A 12,316-nucleotide genomic window follows, 5' to 3' on the forward strand; every position below is an offset into this window, starting at 1 on the left:
GAATGTGAGAGATGACATCACACAGAGGGAGCTAGAGAGGAGGTGGAATCCTTATGGGTAGAGCTCCAAAGGGATAAAGCTAAGGGGAAAATAATACTGGGAGTATGCTATAGGCCCCCAAACCTGAGGGAGGAAGTGGAGACGGATCTTCTATCACAAATTGGATTAGCAGCAAGAATGGGAAGTGTTATCATAATGGGGGATTTTAATTATCCAGACATAGACTGGGCGGAGGGAACCGCACATTCATTTAAGGCTCGCCAGTTCCTTAATGTCTTGCAGGACAATTTTATGGGTCAGATGGTAGACGCACCAACTAGAAATAAAACATTACTGGATCTACTGATTACCAACAATACAGACCTGATCACGGATGTGGAAATGCGGGACAATTTAGGTAACAGTGATCACAGGTCAATTAGTTTCAGTATAAATCACACAAATAGGAAACATAAAGGGAATACAAAGACACTGAATTTCAAAAGAGCCAACTTCCCTAAACTACAAACCTTGCTAAAAGGCATAAACTGGGATAAAATATTAGAAACAAAGAATACGGAGGAGAGATGGGTTTGCTTTAAGAGCATATTAAATAAGGGCATTAGCCAATGTATCCCATTGGGTAATAAATTTAAAAGAGCGAACAAAAGTCCTGGATGGCTTAACTCCAATGTAAAAATGCATATAAAAGCAAAGGAGAAGGCCTTCAAAAAATACAAGGTTGAGGGATCATCCTCAGCATTCAGACTTTATAAAGAATGCAACAGGATATGTAAAGGTGCAATTAGGACAGCTAAGATAGAACATGAAAGACACATAGCGGAGGAGAGCAAAAAAAATCCCAAGAAATTCTTTAAGTATGTAAACAGTAAAAAAGGGAGGACAGACCATATTGGCCCCATAAAGAATGAGGAAGGACATCTGGTTACAAAGGATGGGGAGATGGCGAAGGTATTGAATTTATTCTTCTCCTCAGTCTTCACGAGTGAATCGGGGGGCTTCAGTAACCAAAACTGCAGTGTTTATCCTCATGACACAACACAGGAAGCACCTCCATGGTTAACAGAGGACGGAATTAAAATTAGACTTGAGAAACTTAACATTAATAAATCACCGGGACCAGATGGCTTGCATCCGAGGGTACTTAGGGAACTCAGTCAAGTGATTGCCAGACCGTTGTTCCTAATTTTTACAGATAGTCTACTGACTGGAATGGTACCAGCTGATTGGAGAAAAGCCAATGTAGCACCTATATTTAAAAAGGGCCCAAAATACATCCCTGGGAATTACAGACCAGTTAGCCTAACATCGATAGTATGTAAACTCTTGGAGGGGATGATAAGGGACTATATACAGGATTTTAGTAATACGAACGATATCATTAGCAGTAATCAGCATGGATTCATGAAGAATCGTTCTTGCCAAACCAATCTATTAACCTTCTATGAGGAGGTGAGTTGCCATCTAGATAAAGGAAGGCCTGTAGACGTGGTGTATCTGGATTTTGCAAAAGCATTTGACACAGTTCCCCATAAACGTTTACTGTACAAAATAAGGTCTGTTGGCATGGACCATAAGGTGAGTACATGGATTGAAAACTGGCTACAAGGGCGAGTTCAGAGGGTGGTGATAAATGGGGAGTACTCAGAATGGTCAGGGGTGGGTAGTGGGGTGCCCCAGGGTTCTGTGCTGGGACCAATCCTATTTAATTTGTTCATAAACGATCTGGAGGATGGGATAAACAGTTCAATCTCTGTATTTGCAGACGATACTAAGCTAAGCAGGGCAATAACTTCTCCGCAGGACGTGGAAACCTTGCAAAAAGACCTGAACAAATTAATGGGGTGGGCGACTACATGGCAAATGAGGTTCAATGTAGAAAAATGTAAAATAATGCATTTGGGTGGCAAAAATATGAATGCAATCTATACACTGGGGGGAGAACCTCTGGGGGAATCTAGGATGGAAAAGGACCTGGGGGTCCTAGTGGATGATAGGCTCAGCAATGGCAGGCAATGCCAAGCTGCTGCTAACAAAGCAAACAGAATATTGGCATGCATTAAAAGGGGGATCAACTCCAGAGATAAAACGATAATTCTCCCGCTCTACAAGACTCTGGTCCGGCCGCACCTAGAGTATGCGGTCCAGTTCTGGGCACCAGTCCTCAGGAAGGATGTACTGGAAATGGAGCGAGTACAAAGAAGGGCAACAAAGCTAATAAAGGGTCTGGAGGATCTTAGTTATGAGGAAAGGTTGCGAGCACTGAACTTATTCTCTCTGGAGAAGAGACGCTTGAGAGGGGATATGATTTCAATTTACAAATACCGGACTGGTGACCCCTCAATAGGGATAAAACTTTTTTGCAGAAGAGAGTTTACCAAGACTCGTGGCCACTCATTAAAATTAGAAGAAAAGAGGTTTAATCTTAAACTACGTAGAGGGTTCTTTACTGTAAGAGCGGCAAGGATGTGGAATTCCCTTCCACAGGCGGTGGTCTCAGCGGGGAGCATTGATAGCTTCAAGAAACTATTAGATAAGCACCTGAATGACCACAACATACAGGGATATACAATGCAATACTGACACATAATCACACACATAGGTTGGACTTGATGGACTTGTGTCTTTTTTCAACCTCACCTACTATGTAACTATATGTAAAAGGACATAAATTTTGTTTTTGTGCAATGTCACACGACCCCGCAATTGTCAGTTATAATGACGCAGTGCCGAATCGCAAAAAATGGCCTGTCATTAAGGGGGCAAATCCTTCCGGGGCTGAAGTGGTTAACTGTGTACCTAACCTGCTGCAGTACTCATCACTCCCAGTCTGCTGGTGCTTAGATTGTTGTCCCAGACCAGTAAAATCTCTGCAAAGGGTGTGATCTGAGACTGTAATAGTCAAATACTGCACTTAAAAGGAATATACACAGCCATAAACTGGTAGAGTGAGGGGCAAGCAGATGACAGATCTGCCTTTGCTACTCATGTCTTAGTGTAAGTCTCAGATAAACTAAGTATAAGTCAATAAGTGGGCAGTTATATAAATATTTCATTTTCCAATGATTATCATTCATATATGTGCAACTTCAGGTCATGCTGACTTCAAAGTAATCCCTGTACTACTTTGGTCCGACTTTCATGCTAGTTGAGGTCCATATACCTCAAGTTTACACAGGCATTCCCTGAAATCGCAGCAAAATCGAGTCAAAACTGCGGCCGTGAAATTGGGGTAAAATCACAGCATAATCGCGCGACTTTGAAGTCGTGGTAGTGTGATAGGGGCCTTAAGGCTTGTCCATGTACGGACTCCGCTTTGCTCAGCAAGGATCGATCCGCTGATCCTCTCTGAGCAGGCGGATGACAGGTTCTTCTCGGCTCACTGTGCGGGGATGGACCTGTCAAAGCCCCGCTGTCTTCAATGGAGATCGGATGAAAACAGACCGTCTGTCTGTTTTAATCTGATCCTATCCGATCCAATTCTCCAGACGGATGGAAAATAGGGATTCCATCCATCTGGATTTCATGGACAGGATCGGATCGGATAGCGGCGGATGTCAGCGGACATGTCACCGCTGACATCCATCGCTCCATAGAGGTACATGGAGCGTCCACTCAGGTCTGCCTGAAAAACGGACAGGTGGACATGATCGGAAAGCCTGTGTGAAAGGGGCCCAATAGTCAGCTTTGGCATACCATTCAAAACTACAAACAGGAAGCCCATCAAGCGACAAAGAAATACAGGTTAGAGCTACAGTATTAACCTTTATTGGAAAGTACTAGCTGCCTCGTTTATGTATATCTAATATCTTTTGAATACATTGTAGTCAAATTTATTTTTATTTTATTTTACTATTTTATTATTAAGGCAAAATTTGTGTAATACAATTCGGATGTGGCAGTAAGTGATATCATATGCCTGGTTTCTGCATTAACGTTTTTTAATAACTGAAGACTCTACCTGCTGTATATTTATTCTAGATCACTAACTCAAATTGAGTAAGGCAACTAGCATTTTCATTAAAAAAAAACATCAATGGCAGCCCAAGCATTTCTCTCAAGACAGGTTTCCTTTAAAGCAAAGGTATTGAGCCTAAATGCAGAGAAAGAGGCGGATGCCTTTTTGTTTTTGTTTGTGTCATTGAATCCTGAAAACATGTCTCATGTTTTCTAGTATTGATTTCTGTCTTATTAAATTTAAATCAGAAATATTTTAATTTGCAGACAGCAATCAAGGTATGGGCAAATGTAAAGAGGTGTTTTGTGTGTCTACTTTAATCACCTAAAAACCGCCCACCGCATATATACTGTGGCAGGGCGGCTCTATTGCGCAAAATGACATATCTGTACGTTGTTTCATGCAATAGATAGTGTAGGCACGCGCGCGCGCTTGCTGCACGAAGGAGGGGCTGATGCGCTTTTTACCAAAAATATGTAGAAGAATACATATTGACCTAAACTGATGAGTAAATTTGTTTTTCATATATATATATATTTTTTTTTTTTGGATATGTATTATAGCAGAAAATAAAAAATATTGTTTTTTCTTTCAAAATTGTCGGTCTTTTCTTGTTTATAACCACCAAAAGAAAGCTCTATTTGTGGGAAAAAAAGGATATCATTATTTGTGTACGGTGTCACACAACAGCGCAATTGTCAGTTAAAGTAACGCAGTGCCGTATCACAAAAAATGACCTGGTCATTAAGGGGGTAAATCCTTCTGGGGCTGCAGTGGTAAATATGATACTTCCAGTTACAATATGGCATTTCCAAACATAGCACATATGTTCTAGACACACATTGCAGTACTGACAAGTGAAAACTCATTGCTAAAATATTGTGGTATCATTTGACACATAAATAAGCCACTCTGTAGCTTTATCTACCAGGGCAATAGGTTCATGCCTTTTTTATCATTATATTTTTCCAAATAGATTTTATTTTTTATAATGACATTTCCTTCTCTATGTGAGGCTTTTTATTAGGAAAATCCACAGGTGCAGATTATATAACAATCTGAGGAACAAAGCATATTGATTCAAGTGTGATACGTAAAAGGTGACCCATATGGGCCACATACTTGTATCTTGTTTATTCTTTGATGACCTACTCTCCTGCCCTCTTCCTCTGTGCCCTAGGTTCTTTGTCTGATCTTTCCATTTATGTTTTATAGCAATGACATTTCTACATTTTCTCATGCAGTCATTCTTGTTTCTTTTATTTGTTGGACTCAACAAATCTGATTGTGTTTGCAAGTGATCAAACTAGGCTTTTCAAGGACTGCTACACATCATTTCTTTTACTCAGAGGAGTACTGTGTAGAATTGTAGTGCCTGTTATGATATTTTTAGAGTATAAGAAAAAGTTAAAGCATTCCTTGCACTATAAATGCAAGGTCTGCTTATTTATTTTGCCCTCCCCCATTCCAATATGCTGCAATAAATGAAAAAAAAAACTATTACCTTTCCCCAGATTTCACCCCCAGTGCCCAGGTGTGAGTGAAGCCACACTCTTCCTTTAAGATTCTGGGCAATGCTGAGCAGCTCAAATCTCATGAGAAGACACTCTTGCACTTTGCTATAACGTCATCATCTTTGAGATGTGGACTGCATTCTCAGGGAAACATTTTCCCTTACAGCTTTTGGACAAAATAAGGGGGATTGAAAAGGTAGTGCAAGATCCACTTTAAAATGTCAAGCCAAAAAAATGGTTTTACCAGACAGGAACCAGGGCCATCTTTAACGCGGGGCAAAAGGGGCAGCTGCCCTGTCATTGTCGGGGGGAAGGCCCACCAAAGCAACTGCCCCTTGAGCCCGCGCTGCCTGCAAATTGGGATCCCATGATAACACTGCCGAGCGGCGTAGCAGAAAAATACATTGGTGTATTCCCCAGCCAGCAGGGCAGGGCAGGACTGATAGCTCCACTGCTGCTCTGACCCCGGCCCATGCAGCCTGCATGCTCGGCGGCTTGGAGCTGAGATTGGAGTAGGAGCGCTGAGAGCCCCTCCTCCAGACCTTTGAGAGTCCAGCCCCCACACCTTTGCAAGCCCTACATCTCTAAGAGCACCATTCCTGGACCCCTGGGGGCCCCGCACCTGGACATCTGAGGGCCCTGCACCTGGACTCCTGAGGGCCCCGCACCTTGACCCTTGAAGGCCCCGCACTTGGAGCTCTGAGGGCACCGTCCCTGGACTTATGAGAGTGGGTGGTGAGGCTGGCTGGCTAGGTAGGTCCTTATCCCCATAGAGTGCTTGTGGAATGCTATCCTAACCCTGACCTGTGGTTTATGAACAGTATAGCTGTATACTGCTGATAGGTAAAATTTTTTAAATGGTTACTTAGTTGAGTACCCCCTGTACTAGATCTGCAGTCTCTGGTTATCTCCTGTACTAGATCTGCAGTCTCTGGTTATCTCCTGTACTAGATCCGCAGTCTCTGGTTATCTCCTGTACTAGATCCGCAGTCTCTGGTTATCTCCTTTACTAGATCCGCAGTCTCTGGTTATCTTCTGTTCTAGATCCGCAGTCTCTGGTTATCTCCTGTACTAGATCCGCAGTCTCTGGTTATCTCCTGTACCAGATCCGCAGTCTCTGGTTATCTCCTGTACTAGATCCGCAGTCTCTGGTTATCTCCTGTACTAGATCCGCAGTCTCTGGTCATCTCCTGTACTAGATCCGCAGTCTCTGGTTATCTCCTGTACTAGATCCGCAGTCTCCGGTTATCTCCTGTACTAGATCCACAGTCCCTGGTTATCTCCTGTACTAGATCCACACTCTCTGGTCATCTCCTGTACTAGATCCGCAGTCTCTGGTTATCTCCTGTACTAGATCCGCAGTCTCTGGTTATCTCCTGTACTAGATCCGCAGTCTCTGGTTATCTCCTGTACTAGATCCGCAGTCTCTGGTTATCTCCTGTACTAGATATGCAGTCTCTTATCATCGCCTGTACTAGATCCACAGTCTCTGGTCATCTCCTGTACTAGATCCACACTCTCTGGTCATCTCCTGTACTAGATCCGCAGTCTCTGGTTATCTCCTGTACTAGATCCGCAGTCTCTGATTATCTCCTGTACTAGATCCGCAGTATCTGTTATCTCCTGTATTAGATACGCAGTCTCGGGTTATCTCCTGTAGTACGTCTATCAGTGAGCAATAATGATGTGCAGTAACCTCTAGCAATGAATGAGCAAACAAAAATTATGTGTTGTAACCTCTAGCAATGGGTCAGTGAGCGGTATGCTGTAACCTCTGGCAACCAATTGCAATTTCTGCCTGATCTGCAGCAGTAAACTTGTTTTGAGTCTTCCTGCTATTTGTTATATGTCTAAGAGCGGTTGGGGGGCCCAAGAAAATGTTTACCCAGGGTCCAATCAATATTAAAGACCCTAAAGGCCCTGACAGGAAGTGAGAGGAAATCTGTAACAGTAACAATTACCACATTTTTAAAAAAATCACACAAGGGATCTAGCCTTCTTCTATTGTACTAAATAAGCATTTTATTTCTCTTTGTGCTGCTGTTGGAGATTTACCCTCACTTCTTGTCTGATAAATCATTGTTAAAAAAAGGGAAGGAATATCTCTAACTGCCCTGAGCCCGGGTTCACACCCATGCGAATTAGATGTGCGTTTCCGCACATCTAATTCGCATAGCAGGAGAATGTGACTGGCTCCCTATGGAGCCGGTTCACATATCTCCGGGGCGGCTGTGGAGCGCACTGCACAAAAACGCTGTGCGTCTTTGGCTGCGTTTCAGGGCCGAATTCAGGCATTGAATCGGCCCTGATTCGTCCCTGAAACGTGGAACAGGGACGCACAGCGCTCCTGTGCGATCCGCAGCCCGTTGTGGTGTGAACCCGGGCTAAAAGCAGTAAAAACAGATTGTAGTTCTAATTCTTCCCCGCTCTATCCAAAACAAAAAAAAAAAAAATATATATATATATATATATATATATATATATATATATATATATATATACATATATATATATATATATATATATATATATATATATATATATATATATAAAACATTGTTTGACATACACTTTTAAAGGCGAGTCTTAAAATGATATTTATGTATTTAAAATATTTCTTTTCTATTTATAAGAATAGCAAATTAGATTTAATTTGGAAAAATGTAGGATTTAGCACTAGACAAGCCTTTCTCAACCTTTTCAACAAACCTTGAAATAACTTTCTAGTCTCCAGGGAACCCCTGCAAAAAATGACTATATCTGCAACTCATAATACATTAGTGTAATGGTCAGTGGGAAGAATGTGCCTTACATTTGTGGTCATTGGGAAGAATTATCCCTTACAGATACAGATATCTGACCTGGTGGCCGTGGGAACTTATCTGAGAGGCAGAAATTGCTTCCATTGAACCCTGGTTGAGAAACCCTGATCTAGACCAAGAGAATATCATTAGAATAAAAAATGATAGAATAAAATTTGTCAAGGTAGAGCTAGAAAATCACTTGGAATTACTGGCTAGCTCAATGCCAAGTGGCAGCTGCCAAAAAACAAACAAAAAATCCCCAAAAAAGTCCTGGAATGCATACAAAAAGAGAAGGAACAAATGATGCTAATATAATCATGCCTAGTTGTAAATTACTTGTAAGGCCATAACCAGAAAGTAGGCTCCAGTTTTAGGCACCATATTGTGAAAAATGACACAGGTGTTTTGGAGAGAGTTCAGAGACTGGCAAATAAATTATTCATTGACTGAAGGACAGATAATCTTATTTTCAGTTAACATTAAAAAAACATGTAAATGTGTTCACTTCGTCATTACTGTGGGTTACATGTATGAAAAGTTTGTTGACTTTTGCAACCAAATAGATGTAATTTATTTATTTTTTTACCCTGCACTGAATAGATGCCAGATAGATTTTCATTCGTTATCACAGACAACACGTCTGTTAAATCTGAATGAAAGACTCTTAATATTGTACAGTATCTAAAGGCTCACCTGTTTGATGCCATACTCAAAGGCCTTTTCTGCTAATCTTCCAGGGCCTTCTACTGTTTTTCCATCATCATTTGGTCCCCAGCTGGCACTGTAAATATCTACATGCTGAGGATTAAATCCAATAGAGCTGGCTTCAATGGCATCAGTAACAACTCCATCTAACATCCGAATGCCTTTAATCACAAATAAAATAAATTCCATATCAATGTCTGACACAGAATCCAGAACACATTACAGAGTTTGGCCTTCCCTTTGATGTTCATCATTGCTCCATTAAGATATATTTGCATTCCCTTTTGACATGGTGATGTAACAGGGTTACTTAGAAAGAGGTGACTTTTTATTGCTGTCTAGATTCAGAATATTCCAAGTTCTGGAACTACCCACATTCTGATTGATAGCTGTTGTGGTTAGAATAATTTTGCAACCCACAGACTTTTTTGCCCAATCAATAGGATTGTAAATAGGAAGCAGGAGGTTTAGGGGATTGATCCCACTGAAGGAGTTTGAGCAAAAATCCACTATTTTATCTGTTGCATCACCTGTGTCCTTGGAATCATAATGCCATTCTGTTCCTGTGAAGGATGCCACCTAGTGATGCAAAAGTGTGTGTGTGTGTGTGCAAGGGGGGGGGGGTGGGAGTTGCCAAGGAAGGTTGCTTGGTTTTCCCTCATGGCAGAATAATGGGAATCTCAACAGAATCCACTGATTGTTTATTTGGTGTATATGTATTCCTAACTTGATTTTTATGTAATCTGTGAAAAAGGGTGGTAATCCAGAGCCCAATCTCCTCCAATGATGAGCCTAAATCAAGCTTTATTTCTGATAGTCAGGAAAGAATTGGATTGTGCAGGGCTTCTCTATGGGCTCTGAGACAGCGGATTTCAGTCACTCTCTTTATATGGAGGAAAAGCAATAGTATTGCATTGTGTGTGTGAGCTACTAGCACCTATCAGCTAAGTCAGAAGAAGTATGCCTCCCAATTATGTATTCAGGAATTGGTATGTGCAGTTAATCATTCTTGGTAAGATATCTATGATATGTTTAGAAAAAAAATCTACACTTTTTAAAGAAACATGTGCAAACATTAGAACATAGACTGTCTCAATAAGATTTCGCATATGCTTAGTGAATAAACAAGTGAAAGGTTTGAAGATTCTCAGTCAATATTTATTGCTATTAAAATTCACATAGCAATGTGCAGATGGTGCCTGAAAACTCCTCTTGAATAAAATGAATCTTTAATGACGGTTCTAATGGTGTGTCAGAGTGTTCCATCTGTATGTGATTTTAGATGTAGCGTGGAGGCAATGATTAAATATGTAACCACAATGCCGCAAGGAGATTATATCACAGCTCCAGAGAATTACTAAACCTGGTATTTCAGTAGGCATATAGTACAGCTTTTAAAACATGTGGCTTTTACTGACAAGTGTCCTTTGTTGCCTTCCTCTCATGTATGAGCACTCATGGGGTGCCCTGTCTAAATGTGTCCACTACATAGATAATAGAGAAATGAATCTCTGTGGTGAATACAGATGTTTGTATCAATACTTTGTGGATTATTAGATCCATTTAAAAAATGTATAGGGTACTTTACATATCAGCAAAATGCCAGTATAGATACTATGATAGATACAAACACGCTCTCTTGTATTTTGCATAAACTTGCAAACCAAAGACTTTTGACAATGAGTCACTACTAAATCCTAAATTAAATTAAATTAAACTGGGGGAAAAAGAAACCCACTGTGTACCAGTATATTGGCACAAACAATATGTAAGGGTTCTGCTAAGAACATTTTTACACATTGCAAAGTATGACTGAAAGCTGCAAAAGCTGCAGGCAGTAATGGTGCAATAATTATCACTTGGCCATTCATACCTCCATGGGATTTGTGTGGCTGGTTGGACCCCAGGACATGCCCGTACTGACACTTGCATAGCAGTTTTTGTTGTCTGCCACTGGGTCCTTCATTTTAATGTAATCTGGCCAGGTGCCTATAAGGTCCACAGGGTGCATTGTTTTTAACCATTATAGCTGACATACTTACTCACTGATTATATAAAGTATCTCACAAAAGTGAGTACACCCCTCACATTTTTGTAAATATTTGATTATATTTTTTCATGTGACAACACTGAAGAAATTACACTTTGCTACAATGTAAAGTAATGCGTGTACAGCTTGTATAAGAGTGTAAATTTGCTGTCCCCTCAAAATAACACAGCACATAGCCATTAATGTCTAAACCGCTGGCAACAAAAGTGAGTACACCCCAAAGTGAAAATGTCCAAACTGGGCCCAATTAGCCATTTTCCGGACCCGGTGTCCTGTGAATCAATAGTGTTCCAAGGTCTCAGTTGTGAATGGGGAGCAGGTGTGTTAAATTTGGTGTTATCACTCTTACTCTCTCATACTTGTCACTGAACGTTCAACATGGCACCTCATGAAAAAAATAATTGTTGCTCTACATAAAGATGCCCTAGGCTATAAAAAGATTACCAAGACCCTGAAACTGAGCTGCAGCAAAGTGGCCAAGACCATAAAGCTGTTTAACAGGACAGGTTCCACTCAGAACAGGCCTGGCCATGGTCGACCAAAGAAGTTGAGTGCACGTGCTCAGCATCATATCCAGAGATTGTCTTTGGGAAATAGACGTATGAGTGCTGCCAGCATTTCTGCAGAGGTTGAAGGGGTGGGGGGTCAGCCTGCCGGTGCTCAGACCATACGCCGCATACTGCATCAAATTGGTCTGCATGACTGTCGTCCCAGAAGGAAGCCTCTTCTAAAGAAAGCCCGCAAACAGTTTGCTGAACGCAAGAAGACTAAGGACATGGATTACTGGAACCATGTCCTGTGGTCTGATAAGACCAAGATAAACTTATTTGGTTCAGATTATATCAAGCGTGTGTGGCGGCAACCAGGTGAGGAGTACAAAGACAAGTGTGTTTTGCCTACAGTCAAGCATGGTGGTGGGGGTGTCATGGTCTGGGGCTGCATGAGTGCTGCCGACACTGGGGAGCTGCATTTTATTGAGGGAACCATAAATGCCAATATGTACTATGACATACTGAAGCAGAGCATGATCTCCTCTTTTCGGAGACTGAGCTGCAGGGCAGTATTGCAACATGATAACGACCCCAAACACACCTCCAAGACGACCACTGCCTTACTAAAGAAGCTGAGGGTTAAGGCGATGGACTGGCCAAGCATGTCTCCAGACCTAAACCCTATTGGGCATCTGTGGGGCATCCTCAAATGCAAGGTGGAGGAGCACAAGGTCTCTAACATCCACCAGTTCCATGATGTCGTCATAGAGGAGTAGAAGAGGACTGCAGTGGCA

General features: G+C 41.5%; 1 protein-coding gene across 2 annotated transcripts in view; it reads right to left on the bottom strand.

The window, feature by feature from the left end:
* Nucleotides 1-12,316, bottom strand: part of PCSK1 (proprotein convertase subtilisin/kexin type 1) — an 80,507-nt gene that overhangs the window by 19,538 nt on the left and 48,653 nt on the right. For both annotated transcript variants that reach the window (XM_073624536.1, XM_073624537.1), the window contains one exon: nt 8,970-9,142. In XM_073624536.1, the coding sequence (XP_073480637.1) occupies nt 8,970-9,142 (173 nt within the window). The remainder of the gene's footprint in view (nt 1-8,969; nt 9,143-12,316) is intronic.

The sequence above is a fragment of the Aquarana catesbeiana genome, linkage group LG01 (assembly GCF_042186555.1).
Source record: "Aquarana catesbeiana isolate 2022-GZ linkage group LG01, ASM4218655v1, whole genome shotgun sequence".
Classification (NCBI taxonomy): domain Eukaryota; kingdom Metazoa; phylum Chordata; class Amphibia; order Anura; family Ranidae; genus Aquarana; species Aquarana catesbeiana.